At 48.4% G+C, this 21,430-nt stretch overlaps 2 protein-coding genes across 3 annotated transcripts; one reads left to right on the top strand and one right to left on the bottom strand.

Moving 5' to 3' along the window:
- Nucleotides 1-4,249: 4,249 nt before the first annotated feature.
- Nucleotides 4,250-13,150, bottom strand: Krt72 (keratin 72). 2 transcript variants are annotated; one of them, XM_052160600.1, is made up of 9 exons: nt 12,698-13,150; nt 11,357-11,571; nt 8,805-8,865; nt 8,325-8,420; nt 7,661-7,825; nt 6,921-7,046; nt 5,737-5,957; nt 5,162-5,196; nt 4,250-4,503 (listed from the first exon to the last, which is right to left on the bottom strand). In XM_052160600.1, the coding sequence occupies exons 1-9, from the start codon at nt 13,148-13,150 to the stop codon at nt 4,313-4,315; spliced, it is 1,563 nt and encodes a 520-aa protein (XP_052016560.1). In that variant the 3' UTR covers nt 4,250-4,312. The 2 variants fall into 2 exon arrangements, with proteins under 2 accessions (XP_052016560.1, XP_052016561.1); XM_052160601.1 differs by lacking the exon at nt 6,921-7,046.
- A 4,934-nt stretch (nt 13,151-18,084) lies between these two features.
- LOC127667390 (60S ribosomal protein L29-like) lies at nt 18,085-18,468 on the top strand. Its single transcript, XM_052160373.1, has one exon. The coding sequence runs from the start codon at nt 18,085-18,087 to the stop codon at nt 18,466-18,468; it is 384 nt and encodes a 127-aa protein (XP_052016333.1).
- The last annotated feature ends 2,962 nt before the right edge of the window (nt 18,469-21,430 follow it).

Genomic DNA, 21,430 nt, shown 5'->3' with positions numbered 1-21,430 from the left:
AAACCCCACGCCTTGTGGGGACAGATAGTGGGAAGTATGAGGTTAGAATCCTGGGCATCTTAAGGGAGACCCACAGCAACATGGAATGTGGAGTGGATGCTACCCTGAGGCTGGAGGAGATAGGGAAGACGCTCCCACCCGGCAGCCCTCTGCTGGCGCTGAAAGGAGCTGCCGAAGAAGAACACAGAGACAGAAGGGCAGTACAAAATAACCGTCCGTCACCGTCTCCCGGAAGGCATTTGAGGCAGTGGAATCCTGGGGACCTACAGAGTAGCCTTCCAATCCTCCTCCAGGAAGCCTTCCAAGATTGTCTATGTGCAGTTCTGCGGTGCTGGTTTATCTGCTTCGAGAGACAGTTATTCAAAGGTTGCTTGTAGCCAGGGCTGGGGCTTGCTTGAGATGCCAGTGGGGCTTGGAGGAAGGGATTGTTGCTGAGTGACAGACCTCCCACACTCCCAGGATCTCTGACACAACATCGAGGTCCTTGGGCACCCAAGGAAAAGCCACGTGACAGAACATGAAGGTGAGGAGGTTCAGAAAGAGGGGGCTGCCTCCTTCCTCCTTCCGTGAGAGGAGAAGAGGGGGAGGGGAGACAGGAGACAGAGTCCTGGTAACTCGGTGTTTGGGAGCATGCCAAGGAGCCAGGCAGCTCCTCCTCCAGAGGCACTGGGCTGACCCGGGATTATCCCCCAGCTTCTTGTAATCTTTTTCTCAGAGCCATGGTAGGTGTAATACCAGGAGCTGCTGGCAGAGGGCAGTGAATGCACAGATTAGAAGTGTTTGCACTTAAGGTGATATAAGATGGATGGAGCTGGAGAACATCATACTAAGTGAGGTAACCCAGACTCAAAAGGTGAATCATGGTATGCACTCACTAATAAGTGGATACTAACCTAGAAAACTGGAATACCCAAAACATAATCCACACATCAAATGAGGTACAAGAAGAAAGGAGGAGTGGCCCCTTGTTCTGGAAAGACTCAGTGAAGCAGTATAGGGCAAAACCAGAACAGGGAAGTGGGAAGGGATGGGTGGGAGGACAGGGGGAGAGAAGGGGGCTTATGGGACTTTCGGGGAGTGGGGGGCTGGAAAAGGGGAAATCATTTGAAATGTAAATAAAAAATATATCGAATTAAAAAAAGTTTAAAAAAATAGATCAAACAACAACAACAAAAAAGATCCACTATTCCACAGTCCAACTCCACCAACCTCTGCTGCTGCCCGACTCCTGTGCCCTGAATCAATCAATACACATCCTACAACCCCAGAGAGAGAGAACCACAGACTCAAGACCCATGGACAGAACATGATGCATGAATCTCAGCATTCTGGAGAGAGAGACAGGAGAACCATTGCAAGTCAAGGGCCAGCCTGGGATTCATAGGGTGCTCCAAGCTATCCAGGGCTACTCAGCAAAACTCTTCCCAAATGAAGTTATCAGCCACCCAGATCCTGCAGTGACACATTGCAGGTTCAGGTCAGCAAACAGCAGTGTATATAACAGGTCCCACAGTGGATAACAAAGCTGAAAACTTTGTCATTTGATGATGCTCCAGTTATCAAAACACTGGGTAGGACTCGGGTGTTCATGGTAAGTCTGGAGAGCACACACTTACGTGCATAAACTGCGGTAGCTTACACACTTATGGGCACTCGCAATACTTAACAAGAAAACAGATGGCTGTCACTGGTGCCTGCATTGCTACATGATGCATTGAATCGTTGTCTTCGAGTGTGTGACATCTGCTTATCCATAGTGCTGCCCCAGCAGCAGCTGGGTATGACTTAATATCTCACACATCTCTTCACAGTTGAGCCCATTTTTTTTTACAAGGGAATGATTTTGTCCTGGGCCACAACTGGCAGTTAAAAGAACCAAAATCCAAAGCCAGAATGCCAGGTCCACAGGGACCATTAGCCTGGAAGTCTTTGCTTTGCCTCTTTCCTGAGGATCAGTTTAGCATTTGATGATATCAAAGGGCCCCCATTTGAATAATAAATTATGTAAACTGTATGTGTGTGGCTATGTAAGACACACAAATCTATTAGTGTTTTCCCACTTGCATGGCAAGGCATTAAGGCATTTGTATTATGTAGGGCTCTTAGTTCCCCCAGAAGACAGGACTCCACTCAGTAGCACATTCTTGCAGAAAATATATCCTGAGTTGAGCCACACTTGAGGCCCCTGGGATAAGGGGGTGTCGAGGGATGGAGGAGGGACATACCAGCATAAGTGTCACAGTTACACAGTTACCTACCAAGGCCCTCCCCCCACCCAGTACTGTAAGCAGATCTCATTCCTCTGGGTGACAGCTTGCACTCCTGAGGAGTGGGGCCTGTGGAATGGTTGGGCTGACAGCAAGACTGTTGCTTCTCTTTTCATGCTAGATGTCTTGATGGAGTTTACAGGAGGAACTGGGCACTGCAGGCACATGAGAGGGAATGGTAGTCCATCCCGGCTACAAAAGATGAGGAAATCATTTTTCCCAATAAATGGGAAATAGATCAGTGATCCCTGGGTGTGAAGAGCCTGGTGTGCTAAGGGATGAGATGGTGGGCCAAGAGGCACCCAGAACACCGCCTTTCAATGAGGCTTGTTCTTGAGGTACAGGCCTACCCATGCAAAGACACACATGCCTACAAAGATCACCCAAATCGCTCATCTTACTGTGCTGATAATTCTTCCTAGCAGTTAACCCTACTTACCGACACTTCGTTGTTTGTTGCTGGGTTCTCCTATCCTCAGTAGAATGTGAACCTCCCAGGTCTCTGCCTACACTGTTTGTTTCAGTATCCCCAGTCCCCAGACAATGGCTCACTCCATACTTGTCCCATAAGCCAGCAGGTTTGTACAAACAATTGGAACAGATACAGTCAGAAGATCCCTGTGCACAGACTTCCTGCTTGTGCTAGAAGATGAGGAAATGGAGCCACATGGGGGGAGAAAGGGCCACTGTTGGGGTGGCTCCAGGCTGAGTATGTCTCCACAGTGAGGGTGACATCACCCGTCCCATATGTAACAGCATGGGAAGCATGGAGCCCATCTCTGGATCAACTGTCACCTGCTGTCTACCAGGGTGAAGCCAGACAATAAAGAGGATGTGTGTGTGTGGTTGGTGGTCCAGAGTGGAGCAAGAGTCAGGACCCCCCCCCAAAAAAATGTTAGACCAATGCAAAGGGTGACATGTGGGTAACACATAAACACTGAAAACCAAACAAATATGTTTGCATGCAGTTGTCCCCATCTAACTCATGCTGAAGTTTGATTCCCAGTAAGCTCTTTGGGCTTCGACTGAACCATGGAGACAATGCCCCATGACTGGATTAACGACTTTCTCTACAGTAAGGTAATGAACTGAGCCTGAGATCTTCTCTTGCCCACCTGTGAACACAGGCTTACCCTTGGACACAGGTCCAGACACACATGCTCACTTCCCCTGTCTGCATCTTCACCGTGCTGTGACTGAGCGCCAGGCCATCTCCAGGAGATGGAGAAATGCTGGTGCCCTGCTCTTAGACCTTCAGAACCATGAGTCAAAATAAACCATGCTCTTTATAGATTACCAGCTGAAATACTCCAAACACCTGTGGGGAGGGAGATATTGTCTGGGCTTGTGATCTGAGAGGGTTGTGGTCCATCAGACTTGCTCACAACAGAGGAGCGTGGGCACAGACTCCTTAGACAGTGTCTGAAGGAGAAGTAAAGTAGGCTGGAGCCCAGGCTGGGTATAACCTTCAAGGCCTAGTGGCCTCCTGCTACCCACCAGGACCCATCGTCTAAAGGCTCCACAGACCTCCAAAGAATACCACAAGCTGGGAGCCAACTGTTCACAACATGAGCTTGTGGAGTGACATTTCCAATTCAAACCAGAACACCCCATCTCAAGTATTCTATTACAGCAACATGAAAAAGATTATGATGACATCCATCAATCATTTATTGCAAGAAAAGCAGAGAGCTACACAGAATCCCCACCAGAGGACAACAGAGAAGGCCGTCTTGACAGGGAAGGCTGGAGGAAGACACAGAGAGGCTAGCAGTTGGCTTCAGGGAAATATCTTGGGTCCACGCTTCATCTTTGTGTGGGGGCAGCTATCCAGTAGGAAGTGAGTGGGAGAGGTCACTGGGAGAGCAAGTGACTGGCTGGCCTTCCCCTACCCAACAGTGCAGGTTCCCTGCACCGAGGAAACCGTGCTGGGAGAACAGTTGGGATTTCAGTGATGGAGAAAATGCTTCCTGGCTTGAAAAGGGACCAGAGGGAAGAGGAGAGTGGGGTCCACAGCCTTCTGCTCATAGCACTGCCCCTGTCTGTCATCTGGAGGTCTTTTTGGCTGCACAGCCGCTGCCTGAGGTTTTGGCCGGAGGATCCTTGAGCTCGCTGCCACAGCTACCCTTGGTCTTCACCTCCAAGGCCAGAGGTCTGTAGTTATAACTGCTTGAGGCACCAAAGCCCACACTGAAGCCAGCACCTCCTGGTCCTGCATTGGTACTGCTAATGACAGCTGGAAGGGTAGACAGAAGATCCCAGCCTCAGTCAGTCTCCTCTCTCTTTCTCCCTCTCTCCCTCCCTCTCTCTCTGCCTCCCTCTGTCTCTGTCTCTATGTGTGTGTGTTTTCATGGGTGCATGCATGCATGTATATGCGTGTATTTAAGAACCTGAGTTAGTGTGTGTGTCTGTGTGTATATTCCTGTGTGTATGTGTTATGAGTTGTGTGTGTGTGTGTTTACTGAGATATCTTTGTGGACAGCATTCATAACTGTGACTTCATTTTACCCGTACGTAACCCCAAACATTCAAGGTTTTTTTTGCAAGTTGCTGGGTCTATACATCCATATAAGACTTTGAACTCCTTACAGAGAAATAGGCTAAGGGAGTGGCCATGCTGCTCTGGCAGGAATAGGAAGACTGCTGTGGTCTAGCATCGTTTGCAGCTCACTGCCGGAAATCTGTTGATTGTTTTCTTTCATATTTCAATGTATTATTATTCTCCAGCTGTTGCTTCCCTGCGCCATTGAGGCCAGACCCCTCTTTCCATCCTTAACCCCTTCCTCCCTCCCAGTTTCCTTGAGATTCCAATGACTCCTTTGTACCATGAAACTAGAGCTACATAGGTTCCTGATAAGATAACCACGGACAGACCAGAGCATGCAGGTACTTACAAATGCTCACAGAACTTGGGTATTCACCAGCCATCCTAGAGAGAGAACAAACAAGTAAGTCCACCTCAATCAGCCACCTACTCAGGGAGACCGGAGTCTTTCCAGTCAGAGAAGCCCCACCCCCTTCCCAACCTCCTTTCTTCCAGTTCCTGAGCAACCGTCAGTGAGAACCCTGCTCTAGGAAGCCCCTCTACACCAGAGGCTCCTGGGCCATCCGCTTCACAGAAGTACAATCCGGTCATTCTCTAGTGATAGTGAAAATGATCCAAGGTCCTCACCGAGCTCGGACTTCACCACAGTGACTTTGAACTTGGGTGTCTGAGAGGCTTTCTTCCCTCTCTCCCATCCAAGAACCATGAAGAGAGCCAGGGAACGGTCTCTAATATGGGTGGCATCAATACTTGTTTTCCTGTGGCCTTTTAGGGATTCTATAAGTGGGTCCGTTTTGCTGTCCAGTTTATGTCATCCCTACCACAAGGTAAGCACCCCTGTCGTATGATTTCACTTCAGGAGAGCCCAAACAGAGCCAAACTGTTAAAGCAAAAACTGCCCCAGACAAAGGCGTTGCTCCTCACCGGCTCTCCTCGCTCTCCAGCAGCTTGCGGTAGGTGGCGATCTCCATGTCCAGGGCCAGCTTGACGTTCATCAGCTCCTGGTGTTCACGCAGCATCCGGGCCAGCTCCTCCTTGGACTGCTGCAGGGCTCCCTCCAGCTGGTCCAGCTTGGCCCGGGCATCCTTGAGAGCGCAGTCGCCTCTCTGTTCAGCATCAGCAATGGCCGTCTCCAGGTTGGAGCACTGGGAGCAAACAGACTCGTCACGTTGGGTCTGAAATCTTGCTCAGCCCTCCTCCCCTGATGCTGCTTCAGGATCCTGTTGGCTGGTCCAGCATGGACAGAACTGGAGGTGAGTCTATTCTTCCTCTGACTCTAGGCACCACCTGCCTCATTCCCTTCTCCATCGCCCCCACCCCAACTCATGCCTCAACCTCTAAAAGTAGACATCTTTACCTGAGAGGAAAGAGAAGGAGGGCATAGAGAAGATGGGATGCCTGGGTATGTGGCCCTGGCCCTGCCCCATTCAATTAGAAACCATTGTCTATCAGATTCTAAAGGCAACCGGGGGTAAAAGTCTCCTTGAGGCTAGAGATTTACACCTCACAGGGTGTCTCGGGGTGCCCATGAATCTGAGAGGGATATGGCAGCTAATAAGTTCCTCTTAGTAAAATATCTGTCTAATAAGTCCACTATGCCTTCAGTTCGCCCACCCATCGGCAGAGAATCATACTCAGGGCAAGAACAGGCCTTAAAGATGCATTTGTGTGGCTTGCAGGCTTTGCAGGTGGCAAACACCTTCAGTCGGGAATCTTGAAATCTATCGGTCATTAGGATTGTGTGTTTGCACATGGAAGGACTCTGGAAGCTTCTTCAATCTTTTAGTTTGAGTATGTTTTGGTCATTCAGCTAAGGCTTTAGTGATGGTGGGATCTAAATTCCACCTTCTCTTGGGAAGGGATGTCCCCTTCCTATGGAAGTTTGCTCCACAGTGAAGAAGCAACAACTGATTTTGACACCAAAAAAAGATTTCTAGCTTTTTTCCTCAACTGTGCTCTCCTCGTCTGATAAGCGGCCCCCAGGTCTGTCAACAGGCACAGAAGTTTGGATGAGTGGATCGCAGCCGGTCCAACCCACCTGATGAGGACAGTCCCACCCTGGCTGGCGCCAAGTGAACCCACTCGCTGCCTTGCTGCATAGAACCCACCTGCTTCTTCATGTTTCCAATCTCTGAGTGGATCCTCTGGATCAGCCTGTTGATCTCTGTGATCTCAGACTTGGTGAGTTTGAGGTCATCCCCATGCTGGCCTGCAGTGGCCTGCAGCTCCTGGATCTGTGGTCAGATCAGAAGAGAAGGGTGCAAGGTGGTTAAGGGCGGACCTCATGGGAGCACTCAGCATGGGGGAAGGGTGCTCAGTATGGAGGCAGTGCTCCATGTCTGTGGTCTCCATGTTAGGGAAGTTTAAACCCCAGTCAAGGAGGGAGGAGCGTGAAGGAGGGAATGGAAGGAACTGGAAAAGCAGCAATTCCCTCTAAGAGCAAGGTCGTGCTCTAGCTCAGCGGGGCCCTTGGGTTCTTAAATATGATGGCCTGTCAGAGTCCATTTTCTGTCCTTGTTTCACCAAAGGAAAAAAGCTGAGGTGTGTGGGTTACTCACAGGCTCTTGAGGGTTGTAGTGGGCATGGCCTTATCTGTCACTCAGAGCCACACGGTGAGGGAAAGGCTAAACCTGTATTTGTCCATAGCGTTAGCTAAGACTGACTGAGCTCCCTTGACCAGGGGGAAGCACTTCTAGGAGGTTCAACTCCAAAACAAAAAAGAGTCTCAACTAAGTCCATCCACACATTCAGGCCCACATGTGCACATACACAGGCACACACACATACACACGTGTGCGTACACCAGAGCCACACCCACAGCTCTCTGCCCACTGTGCACCAGGCTCACCTTACACTGGTACATGTTCTCTGTCTCCGCCTTGCTCTTCACAGCAATCTCCTCATACTGGGCTCGAACCTCAGCGAGGATGCTGTCCAGATCCAGCTGTCGGTTATTGTCCATGGACAGAATGACGGACGTGTCGCTGATGTGGGACTGCATCTGAGCAATTTCCTGGTGGCCAGTGGGGGAGGGGAGTCTGTTAGGGGCGCCATGAGCACACTACTTCCCCTGACGCTTCTCAGCAGAGGTGAGACTGGCTTCCTTGAACTTCTGACCCAAGCAATGATACTTTGTTTGCTCTCTACAGTACAGGTCCCTCCCACCCATCTCCAGAGCTAGCAATGCTAATCACATCAAGACTCCAGGCTCTACTCAAATGGCTGGAGGGAGTCTCCTGCTTCCTTTCCCTTCCCAGACATCCTCTCTTCAGAGACAGTCCCTGAAGGCCCAGGTGGGGTTCACATGCCTTCCTCTGCTCCCCTAAAGCACCTTCCCATGCAGTTTCCCATGCCAAGCCTGGAGCACAAACACCATGGTGGTCTTCTCAAAGTCTGGCCCTGTGCCCAGCCCTTAGTATGACCTCATCGACCATTAGCTGCACCAGAACAAAAGGCTTTTTCCTCCCAGCCCTTAGGAGCAGCTGCCTGAGAGAGGCCAGTAGAGAGCTTACCCCTTCAAAGAGGACCTTGAAGAATTTGATGTCATCTGTCAAGGAGTCCACCTTGGCTTGGAGCTCCACCTTGTTCATGTAAGCAGCGTCCACATCCTGGGGCACATGTGAGGGTCAGGCTGCCCTCCCTGACTTGCCCACCCTGCCCTCCCTGCCACTCGGAGTGGAGAGTAGTTAACTCTTCATTCCCCTCACCTCATCCTTCAAGAATGGCCCAGTCCCTAGGAAGAAACTAACTCAGTTCAGCGAGCGGCCACACCAGAGATGCAGCAGGATACCTGGGACTAAGCTGAATGCTAAGTGTGCAGGTTCTAGAGGCATCGTGCACTCCAGGGGAGGGACTCGGCAGAAGGAGCTGAGATGTTAGAATTCCAAGGAACCAAGTAGCCCTGGAGTCCCTCCCTCCCCTACACATATCACTGTCGCTGATGGTTGGAAACACTCCAACCTTCTCCCTGCCCCAACTGCACCCACCCTTACCTTCTTCAGCACCACAAATTCATTCTCAGCGGCTGTGCGTCTGTTAATCTCCACCTCATACCTGTGGGAGACAAGAGCCGTGCCATTGGGTCAGTTGAGTTCTGTGTGCGGAAGCCATTTCTTCTGCATCACAGCTGCAGAGTGTTTACCCCAGAGCACATAGCTGCCCCAAGAAGGAGCACCAGTTCTAGGAGTATTTTCCTCTAGCTCTTCACTCCGTATACAGTCTGCCCTGACATGATTTGCCTAAGACATCTCCGTGGTAGGAACATGCAGGATCCACTGCACTTCCCTTCCATGCTGTGGCAGAAAGGTTCACCTGCTCCCGACCGCACTGATGTGACGCAGCCCAGGGCACCAAGCAGAGGTAACTCAAACTATTTTATGCCAGTCTCAGACTTCCACTTCAGGTAAAACAAGGTCTTAGTGTTTGAACGGCACTGGAATGTTTTTCATGTGGATACATTGTATATAAGAAAAAATATTGTTAACTTTTTTAATTTAAAGAGCTCAAAATGGAAACATTTTGTTATACATATCTTACTATAATAAACAGGGGATCTAATGTTAGAAAATAGTTCCTTCTACATGCTTAAATATAAGCAACACTTTGCAGACCCTCATGTATCCCTAAGTACATCACTGGCAGCCCCTCCATTCAGAAAGTATGAATGGAACAAAATCAGAGTTAGATAGAAAAGCAAGTTCTTCAAGAGGTAACTGGGGGCCGATGCCGTAGCCCGGTGCAGAGCACTTGTCTAGTATGTAAGGAGCATTAGGTTCAATCCCTAATATAACTAAACAAAGCAATCAAGTAACTACGCCTGGGAGGTTTGCTAAGGCTGCCCTGGTTTTTTAATGTTGGATGAATTCAAACAGTTCATATGATATATCCCAGATTTTGTGTGTAGCTTGGCAAGTCACTGAAAGCTTTCAGATGGCATTTTATGATAAAATATTACTCTTACTCAACTTGTTGCCTGTCTTGCAGACATGTAATATCTGATGCCTCACGACAAAAATTAAGGCATATCTTATTTGCCGGACTGATTAGATTTTAGGACTTTATAGATTTAGTACTTTCTATCTAGTTTATAAGATACATAGGAGGTGTTTGATCAAGAAGACTGTCAGAAGCAACCGCCAGAGTTACAAATGGTTCTTCAGCTGGTAACTTTAAACAATCATAATAAATCCAAGTAATATTTTTTCATTGCTGCATGCAAAACAACAGGATAAATGTTTTGTCGTCTAGTTTGTTTCCTGTATCAGCTCTCCTTTCTTTTCTTTTTCTCTTTCTTTTTTTTAAAATAGGGTCTCTCTATGCACTCCTAGCTGTCTTTGAACTCACTATATAAAGTGAAAGCCTTCCCAGTGCTGGAATCAAAGGTGTGTGCCATCATGTCCAGCTCCACAACAACTCCAATAAAATCTTTTCTATTTTTCTATGAGGTCTATTCTGTTGTCCTGATGTTTTATGGGGCAGGAGAAGTGTACTTGGCCAGGGTCACAAAGTTAGCTAATAGTGAAGCTGAAATTAACATCGGGGACTCTGGTCATCAGGCAGGCCCAAGTGCCCTGTGCTGAACTTGGAGCTTTTAAGAGCTGCCAGTACACTGCTGTTTGTCATTTTCCTCTTAGCAGCTCATTCAAGCATTGAGACCAGTCATCTGTGTTTGATGTTACACGTACTGTACTAATGCTGCAGTTCCAGAGGCCTGAGGGGCTCACCTAAAGCCACGCAGTGAATAGCAGTTCAGGAACTCCAGATCTTTACCCCAAGGGAGGCCCAGAGACAGCACAGCCTCTACCCTGCCCCTCTGCCCCTCTTCAGCAGAGCTTCCTCACCTGGTCCCATCTGAGTTCTCTTGATCTCAGTTATACTGTACTCATTGCAACCGTTTGAAAGTGTTTTTTAAAGCCCATTCCCATAGTCTCTCTGTGGTCAGGGCAATGACCAGCTCCGTTAGGCTCTCTATGAGGAGCTCAGGCCAGGCTTCTGGCTGAGGGGGTCTGTAGAATAGGGGTGGTTAGAGCTATGCCAGCTCTGACCATCTCCACCCCTCGGAGTCATGGCAGCTAGCACCTGTGCCTATAAACTTGACACCTAGAAACAAACTTTCTAAATACCTGGTTCGCATTCCTGTACTCCCTCCTGGCCTACTCTCAATCTGGCTTCAAATTTGTTCTCTCCTGAGAGATGAGATACTTCCACAGAGTATGTACATTTCGAGACAAACCACGTTTAGAATCTTATTTTGCTTAGTTTTAAATTTTGTTCCAGGGTTGGTGAGGTATCTCTCTTTTGGGGAACTGCCATCGAAACCTTACTTAGGGGAAACCACAAGGCTACACAGATGACTTTTAGCCAGTGCTCTTTGCCCCAGTCTCCTGTCTCCAGGGCAAGACATTGAACAGATTTCCTAGACATTAGGAGGAGCATTCTGGGTAGAGCTACCATCTTTCCAACCCCATTCTATCTAGGAATCTCTTCTATGGGACATGAAAGGAATACCACCGTCCAGTGACGCCATCTCTGCTTACCCACTCACCTCTTCTTACAGTCCTCCACCACTTCCCTCATGTTCCTCAGCTCCGAGTCCAGCCTCACCCTGTCCCCAGACAGGCTCTCCAGCTGCTTCTGCAGGTTGCTGATGTAACTCTCATGGACGGGCTCCAGGCTCCTCTTAGAGTTGTTCAGGTCCAGCTGCTGCAGCAGCTCCCACTTGGTCTCCAGCACCTGGTTCTGCTGCTCCAGGAAGCGCACCTGGAACCCAAAGGCAGCCATGGCCCACCGTTTCCCATGAGGTTTAACTAATGGCATCACGTCCCCGGTGAGTTGCCATGGACTGGGTCAGTTTCTCTTGCTAAAGATGCTAGGAATTGGGGAGTAGAGGAGAAAAACCGGACATTCTGATGAGCCAATGCTCCTTCTCTCAGAGCTCAGATGTTATTGGTTGATGCTATTTGTTCAAAGTCGTTCTCACATACTTCAGGGTTCCTCCCATGTCTGCTCCTCTCTGCTCACCAGCCTCCCTGTCCTACCGTCTCTCAGCATAGGGACAGAAGGAAACGTACTCGGGTAGAGGAAAGTTAGGAGGAGAAACTACATCAACTCTTCTCTCAACATGGGCTTGTGCCTCATCATTCCAGGCCTAATTCCTTTGCATAAAAGCCAGGAAAACAGAATCAGAGGCCTTGAGTTGATAAGAGTCACCAGGCACCCCAGAAATGCAGTAATGTCTTCATCAATGCTGGCCATCACTATTATGTCCCCAACACCCTCACGGTCAAGATCTCTTATACCGTGAGTGTCCGGGCAAGGGAAATGGATTCCTCGCATCTTTCCCATTCTCTGGGGTCCCGGCCACTGACTCTCCAAAGTCACCTTTCCAGCTACCCCATGCATGGCCGAGCACCTTGGTGTGCCCTTCCCTGCAGATGCCCCTAAGGTTGACTGGAAATTTCTGGCTCTTTGTTCTCCCCTCTTCTGGAAATCTGCCTCCTGTCCTTTTGCTTTGACTTCCATGCCTTGTGACATTCCCTGGCCATTGTCCCTCTCGTGCCCCTGTTCTGGACGTGGGTCTTTAACTTCTTGTCTAACACCGGATGCCCCTGTAGGACTCGTGCTACAAGTCTTCCGTCCTTCCCAGAGCCTCTTCCCACATGAAAGGAAGGATAAGGTTCCCCTTCATTGGGTTAATTAATGTCCTAAGCACACGGGACAGTTGGTCCCAGTGTCTCGCCACTGGGGTAGGATACATTATTGAGCCCCTTTGATTGACAGGTGCAGAAAGGAAGCTCACACCATTTCCCTCTCTTCAGCCACAGAGTAGGAGCTCTGTACCATGTGATGTAACCAACCCAGGCTTAGCAGCTGCAGAAGAACCCACCTTGTCGATGAAGGAGGCAAACTTGTTGTTCAGAGCCTTGATCTGCTCCCTCTCCTGTGCGCGCACCTTCTGGATCTCCGGGTCTAGCTCCACATTGAGTGGAGCCAGAAGGCTCTTGTTGACGACGACCTGGGGGATGCCGCCGGGTGGGCACACAGATGGGCACGTGGGACCCAGCCCCGCGCTGCCGAAGACAGTGCCCACGAAGCCCCCGGGCCGCCCACTGCTCGCCCCTCCGTGGCCCAGTGTGAAGCCGCCGCTCCTCCCCGCAGAGCTCAACGCCAGCCGCCGGCCGCCCCCTACACAGAACAGGCTTCTGCTGCCGAATGCTGCTCCCTTGACTCCGGCCCTGACCGAGGCATGGCTGCTGCTGAGCCGGCCTGAGATGACAGCGGAGCAGCCACTGAAGCCCAGGCGCTCAGCACCGGGATAGAGGGTCAACTGGCGGCTCATGGTTGGCAGCGGGCAAGGATTGGAGGGCGGCAGCAGGCAGGCCTGGGGCACGGATTCAGCTGCACTCCTGGCCCAGCTCGCCCCTTAAATAGTCCTACTTGGGCGGTAGGATGGAGTCAGCTAATTTGTATGTTGGAAACCCCTTTTGGGTTATTGGGGTGGAGTGGGGGACGATCTCTTGGGTCCTTCATTTAGGAAATTACCGTTCGCTTGCAAAGATTTCTGTCTCTTCCACTTCACCTGTCCACGAACCCCCTGTAAAATGGCCCAGAACCCTGAATTTCCCGTACTCGTCTCCTGCATTATAATAATTTCATAACCTTATCTCCATAGGCTTCCCTCCAATTATGTAGGTCATCACTACCAAGATCTTCAGTAGAAAATTCCAGTGGGTCTGGCTCGTGGAGGACTCGGGGAGAGGGCACCAAGCAGAGCAGCCGTCTAGGTTGGCCCTACTTCAGAAATTCCCCATGTGATTGACAGCCCAGCCGGGATTTACTCTTCTCTCCCCTGTTGCCGGGATTCAGAGCAAGTCTTGGTGCATTGGGGATGACTTTGAAAGACACAAGTGCCTCAGACAGGACTCTTCGTTATGTCAGAGCTTAGTTTCCCCTTGGGGCAGTCCCTGGGGGCAGCTGATATGACTTCCAGTGAGCCTGTCAGAGGCATAATAACAGCTAAGCTGTTTGTCCACATTGGACAGTGTGATGTGGGTATTGGGAGTGGTAAAGATGGCGGCGCCAGGTGAAGATGGACAGATAGAGGAGCCTGAGGTGTCCCCATGGGGAAGAAGTGGGCTCTCCAGTGTGCTGCTGGAGGTAGCAGTGGGGTCAACAGGCCCTTAAGAAACTCCAGGTTGTGCTTTTAACAATTTATTATTTCAGTCCCACCTATTCAGTTTTTAACCTGCTTCCCTCACAAGAATGAGAGTTTATTGATGCCAGCCATTAAGAACAGAAAAGTAAGAAATCTGTTTATAGCGGATAATCCTTATGGAGCATTGGCTTACAAAAGTAACCATTGCTGTTACCTTTTCCTGAAAACTAAGGCACAGGGATATCTCTGTCCCTCTTGGGCCAGGTCTCCTCTTCCCCAGGTAGAGAACAGGTAAAAATGATTTTTTTCTTACCTTCCCCTGAGGGCTCCATTGCTGGATGAATCAGGAGCTCCTCATCCCTGCACTGCCTTGATTACAGATGGTGGAGAGACACATGTGGTTTCTGAGGCATCTGACATGTGGGGGCGTGGGCAGATCAAAGACAGCCGAGGCCCAGGAGAGGGGTTTACCTGGCACCTGCCTCTGATAGCAGGTTGCTGTGTCACCTCGGGGTCTGGAGGTGACTTCTGTACCATTCATTTTGGGATTGGATTGCCCCTAAAAGTGGGTAGACCAAGACAGGAATGTCTCCCTTCAAAGCCAGAGCCCTACAACCAAAGACAGATGAGACCACTCTGGGATGGGACTTGCAAATGTACTGGTTAAACTGGATCTCCTTTGCCCTGGAACACACCCATTCTTGAGAAATTAATAAGGTTTCATGTGAAAAAGTGGTAGGTTGGGTTTATGTTGGTTTTTGGTTTTTGGTTTTAGGTTTTGTTTTGTTTTGTTTTTCCTTTAGGTTTTAAGAAAAAGGCAGATCTCGTGTGGGAGATTTGTTAGTCTATTTACACACTTAGTGGTAGAGTGTTTTCAAGACAGTATGATGTTGCTATACAGTTATCCAAGCCCATACAATGTCCTACACCAGAGCTGAGAGGAAGGCTCAGTGGATATAGTGTGTGAGATGCATAAACAGACCAGAATTTGGATCTCTAGCAACCACACAAATACCGGATATTCCGGTATGTAGTGTACCACTTATAATCTAAATGCATGGTAGTCAGAGACAGGGGATTCCTAGAGCAAGCTGCTTGCTAGACTAGCCCCATCAGTGGGTTCCGGAGTGATCTAAGAGACCCTTCATCTGTATATACAGTAGAGTGTGGCCAAGAAAAACATCGACACCAACCTTGGGACTCCACATACACTTAAAAACAAACATGGAAGGACTGCCCATCAGGGTTATCGAGCCATGGGCTCTAGTCGCTGCTTGTAGTCCCTGTGATATAAGTTCATCAACTACACTGAGCGAGCGCACCTCTTGGGGAGGGGAAGATGTTGATGGTGGGGGAGGCAGTGCCTCTGTGAGGCAGAGGACATGGGAGGAAGCACTGTACCTACCACTCTGAGAATCTTAAAGTTTTCCTTTAAAAAAAAAAAATCAAGCCCATGCTGGGATTGATGGGGGAGGGGGACACCTTCAATCCCAGCACTTGGGAGGCAGACAGGTGGATCTCTGTGAGTTCAAACCAGCCTGGCCTACATAGTGAGGTCCAGGATAGCCAGGGCTACATAGAGAGGGTTACATAGAGAGACTCTGTTTTAAAACAAACAAACAAAAAAACCTAGAATAAGTAAATAAATGGATGGGTGGAGTCAATTGTGTTAACAGCAGCAAAGATATTTGCTTTCCTCAGGCCAAATGGTACTCTAAGCCTTGATTTCCGCATACAGTGCCAATGTAGGGTTAAGAATGGTTGGCATTTTCAACTTTTTACTATTTCTGGCCTTTCAAATATGAGCAGAAAATCTTTTCATAAGTGAAGTACTTTTCAATAAAACCAGAGAATAAAAAGAGAGAAAGTTGACCTTTATATCAGACATAAAATACTCCTCTTACTCACAAAAGAAAGGTATACAGAGCCTTTTTAACCAAAGTGTTCTCTTTGGCTATCTATCTATCTTATGGAAACCAGGGTTCCAAGACATAGCCTTTGAGAGACACTGTATAAGGTTTCACCACCTTATCATTTAATAGACTTAAATTCTCCAAACCCAGAAGGCTTGGCTCCACCTCCTTGTAAAGTATATCGTATTGGTAAGTTATCACGGGCTATTTGAGCCTCCTGTTAGCTGGGTCTGGAAAGAGTCCCCTCCTCCTCACTTCAGACCCAAGCGTGTTTGGTTGAAACTGTCCTCCACCTTGTCCAGAGATGGGCAGGCCCTCACTGAGTGACAAGGAGAGAAAGGATGAGCTAAACAGTGATTTAAATCACTGTATCCTTGAGAATAGCTAGAAGGTCAGCCCTTCCCAACCGAGATTGCTATTGTTCGCTTGTGATATAAAAATCTCTGGAGAGGGACTGGGAGCCAGGAGCTCAGCCAGGCAGTGCTCATACAGATTTATCAGAAACTCCAGCTGACCACTTCAGCTTAATTGTTCCACATCTCCACCCTTGCACTGAAGTATTCTTAAAAGCCTCACCAGATCTCTATTCACCCTGGGGCTCTCCACTGGGAACCCCAGCCGGTGGTCTCAGTAGGGCTTTCCGGGTTGACTTTCTGGTTTGAGGGTGTTGTTCTTTGTTCTCTCAATGTTGGGCTAGCCCAACTCTGCCTGATTTCAGGAAGCTTGCTATATACCTGCTGTATCTCCCTATCAGCTACTTGATATTTATTCTTTTGCTTAATATACTCTATGAATTTACACATTCAAATAAAAAACATGGCTACTGTTTTTCCAATTATTCTCCAAGTTGTAGAAAATACCTCTTAACAGTTATTTTTTTTAAAAAAAAAAAAAAGGACTTAAATATAACATGCAGCCTCATGTAGCTTACAGTAATGTGTCCAGGGTTGTTGTCAAAACCAAAAGAGAAGGGTGCTTGCATGGATTCTGGAGAATGTGCCCAGTGTCTTTCAGCTTTGGCCAAAGGAACTCTCAGACTAAGGCAGCTTGTTCCAGAGGTTATCAGATAGTGACGGGTAGCCTGACTCTCCTCTTTTTTGTGTTTTGTTTTTAAATTGGATATATTCTTTATTCAATAGGGTTTTTTGATTCTCTGGAGTCCAACTTCTTGAGTTCTTTGTATACATTGGATATTAGCCCTCTATCGGATGTAGAATTGGTAAAGATCTTTACCCAATCTGTTGGTTGCCGTTTTGTCCCCATTGACAGTATCCTTTGCCTTACAGAAGCTTCGCAATTTTATGAGGTCCCATTTGTTGATTCTTGCTCTTAGAGCATAAGCTAAAAACTGTATGGTATTGGTACAGAGACAGGCAGGAAGAACAATGAAATAGAACTAAAGACCCATAACTGAACCCACACACCTATGGTCACTTGATATTTGACAAAGGAGCTAAAAAATATCCAGTGGAAAAAAGACAGCATTTTTTAACAAATGGTGCTGGAGGTCAGCATGCAGAAAATTGCAAATCAACCCATTCTTATCTCCTAGTACAAAGCTCAAGTCCAAGTGGATCAAGGACCTTCACATAAAACCATATACACTGAAACTTATAGAGGAGAAAGTAGGGAAAAGCCTCAAACACATGGGCACAGGGGGAAATTTCCTGAACCCACTCTCCTCTTTATCTCCCAGCCTCCTTTGAGGTTCTACTGGTGTTTGGAATCGTGGATGAGTGTTGGTCATGGAGAAGTCAATGACACTGAAAAGAGCCACATCTGGGGTGACAAAGCAGTTAGGAGCTTGGGTGTCCTTTTCTTCTATCTCAGTCATCTTGGAAGCCATGACTCCCATGCACTCTAGCTAAGAAAAACCCAAGATCACTAGTCACCTGTTGGAACAGCCCTAGGAGATGCTATGGTCTGCTCCAGACAGTGGGAGAGAAACTAGACCCTTTGGGTTAAGACATTCAGGGTTTGTCCACTGAGGCAGTGGCAATGATTCTCTGGAGCTAAGCATAGAAATTAGATGGCAGTCTCTTTTTCTTCCAGTCCCAGGTGCTGCGGGAGCCACGGGTTACCATGCAGACATGGCCAAGTCCAAGAACCACACCACACACAACCAGTCCCACAAATGGCATCGAGAAACCCCAGTCACAAAGGTATGAATCTCTTAAGGGGGTTGACCCCAAGCTCTTGAGGAACATGTGCTTTGCCAAGAAGCACAACAAGAAGGGCCTGAAGAAGATACAGGCCGACAATACAAAGGCAGTGAGTACATGCGCAGCGGCCATCAAGGCCCTTGTGAAGCCTCAGGCCATCAAGCCCAAGATGCCAAAGAGCCCCAGCAGCAAACTCAGCTGCCTGGCTTTCGTCACTCACCCCAGGCTTGGGAAGTGGATTCGAAGCTACATGGCCAAGGGCATAGGCTCTGCCAGACAAAGCCCAAGGCTCAAACCAAGGCGGAGGCCAAAGCTCCAGCTAAGGCCCAGGCTTCAGCTCCAGCTCAGCTCCCAAAGGTGCCCAGGCCTCTGTGAAGGCCCCATAGAAAAGGCTCCTGTCAGTGTAAAGACAGATGGACTGCTGTGACACACCTACTCACACACTATTTGCAGGTGACCAGTGTCCTATGCTGTTTTTACAAATAAATTTGAGGATAGAAAAGAAAAAGAAATTAGATGGCAGAAGAACCATTTAATGTTCTTTATCCTAAGTTCATGTTCATCAGATAATCTGATTTCTAATCTTTGATTCCCTCTTCATGGGACATTCTTGGAAGAGCGTTCTGCACCTCATAATACCAAGAGCAGCCTCTCGCGAAGCTTTCTGGGCACCAGGCTGTGAGATAAATGGCTCTCAAATGCTAGCCCTTTAAATTTAGTTGTCATGGCAACTTCCTATGATAACTACTGTTATTAACCACTCAACAGATGAGGAATCTCTGACCCACAAAGCAAAATATCCGGTCACAGCCTGGTCCAAGTCGTCTTGATTCAGTTCACTTGGCGGCTGAGGTGTCATCTCCCCCTCCCCCTCTGCAGGAGAGAATCCTGGCTCTCAGCAGAAGAGAAAGGGTCTCCAGGGGCAGCCATGCCTGTCATTTGAGCCCTCTCCTATCTCACCAGGCTAGTTCCAGCAACAAGAAAGAAGTTTGCCCACTCAAGTGCCTCTGCTCCAATCTTTCCTTCTTCCCGTTGTTCACCAAGTAAGCTTCAGGCCTCTGAAGCCTCCAGACACACTGCCTCCTATGAGAGCCCAACCTCCTCCTTCTCTCCCTTTCTCCCTCCCTCCCCTCATCTCTCCCTCGCTTCCTCTCTCCCCTCATCCCTCCCTCGCTTCCTCTCTCCCCTCATCTCTCCTACTCCTGCTCCCCATGGCCCCTCACTTCCAGGATTGCCTCTGGGTAGTCTTTGGTTGCTGTTACCTCACCAGGGTGCACTCAGCTTCTCTTGCAGTCATACCTCCATAAAGAGCATACACTGAGTTTCTTCATACCTGTATTCCATGTGTTAACACATGTGGAATAAGCAGATATCTGATCACAGGACTTCCTAGCTCTAGAGGATCTAGAGAGCAGTGAAATAACTCTGTATTTTGTCATGATGGCAGATACATGCAGTACTGCCTGGTTTTGTGTCAACTCGACACAAGCTGGAGTCAGGAGAAAGGAGCTTCAGGTGAGGAAATGCTTCCATGAGATCCAGATGTAAGGCATTTTCTCAATTAGTGATCAAGGAGGGAGGGCCCCTGTGGGTGGTGCCATCCCTGGGCTGGTGTCCTGGATTCTATAAGAGAGCAGGCTGAGCAAGCCAGGGGAAGCAAGCCAGTAAGAAACATCCCCCAGTGGCCTCTGCATCAGCTCCTGTTTCCTGACCTGCTTGAGTTCCAGTCCTGACTTCCTTTGGTGATGAACAGCAGTGTGGAAGTGTAAGCTGGATAAACCCTTTCCTCCCCAACTTGCTTCTTGGTCATGATGTTTTGTGCAGGAATAGAAACCCTGGCTAAGACACATGCCATTACATGTTGTCCAAATCCATAAGCTGTCTACTACGAGGAATGAGTCATAATATCAACAATCGTCTCTAGACCATTGAATTGCCCTTCTTTGCTGGCCCAAAACAGCTGTTGGAAAACATGGTTGTATTACCCTGGTATGTTTAATCTTTCATGGTCACTCTGACAAGATTTAGAATTTCCATGGAAACCTATCACTGGTGTGTCTTTAAGAATGTTTACAGAAAGGTTTGAAGATAGAAGAAAACATTGACTGTGGGCGGTGTCATCCTGGTGGCTTAGGTTCCTGACTGTACAAAAGGGAGACAGAGAGCTTTCTCATGTGATCACCCATCTTCTGCTGCCACACCTCCCTTGCCACAGTGGACTGTGACCCTTTTTCCCTTCAGTTGCTTCTTGTCGGGAATACTGGCGCAGCAATCAGAAAAGTAACCAGTACAATCCCTCGTGAGACACTCTCACACACACCCATTTTGCGAATTGCTTTTGTAGTTCCTATGCACCTTTCAGTAAGCAAATTAAGTCAAGCCTTTGAACCAAAGAGATAGGAAGCTTCTGTTTTCAGTTGTGTCAAGTTAAAATGCCTCAGCTTGAATTGCTAGGATGTCCTCTTGCTGCCTCACTCCAGCTAACACCGGAAGTGCCATTCTGTGCATCAGCTCTTCCTGCCTCGGCACAGCCAATACCGGAAGTGCTGTTCTACGGATCTGCTCTTTCTGCCTCACACCAGCTAACGCTGGAAGTGCCGTTCTGCCTAGTTTATAAAGACATGAAGCTCACAGGTCTGGTAGTTTTGCTCAGGATCACCAGTTAGTTGCAGAATCAAGAATTCAAAAGTCCTTGGTCTGTTCATGAAACCTGTTTTCTCCCTGGACCTGCAGGGACCCTGTTCAGATGTTCACTCAGATGTTCATGAGTCCCCAGAAAACTGTGCACCGGTCTCTTACTTGCATTTGATTCTGTTGCATCTAACAATATCCCTGTAGCCCAGGGACCTGGGAAATATCACTGAGCACAGAGTTCTGTAAAAAAGTGACATGTATAATTGGGATGCCCATCCACTTCTGCACACACACACACACACACATATCCATATGTACTTACATATAAGTTCTTGCATACATGCAGATATGCCTGTGTTTGAGTCCATACAAACTTTATTAAGGACCACAAGAACTTGGGTCTTTACTCCAAAGAAGAATCTATGTTTGGGGTTTTCAATCAGAAAACAAATCAAGTCCTAGGCTTTTTGGAACTGTCTTTCTTCTGCCTCTTTAAATTTTGCTGCCAGATACTCAACTTCTTCTCCTGGTAGACTGTATGTTGTTAAACATTGTACATCCCTGGCTGCGACCTGAGGAAAGCAGGACTCAGATGGCACACCTGTCAGGTAAGCACAAATGAAAGCTGGGTAACAGTGTAGGTGGTGCTGGGTTCCATGCAGGTTGGTAGGGATCCTGTACTGGGTGTTGCTCATGCAGATCTAGCAATTCTTAGGATTCTGTGGAACGGAGGAACCTCAGGTGCCAGAGGTTCC

Source organism: Apodemus sylvaticus, chromosome 17, assembly GCF_947179515.1.
Source record: "Apodemus sylvaticus chromosome 17, mApoSyl1.1, whole genome shotgun sequence".
In the NCBI taxonomy this organism is placed as follows: domain Eukaryota; kingdom Metazoa; phylum Chordata; class Mammalia; order Rodentia; family Muridae; genus Apodemus; species Apodemus sylvaticus.
Note: the sequence above shows the minus strand (reverse complement) of the source record. Positions and strands in the feature narration are given on the sequence as shown.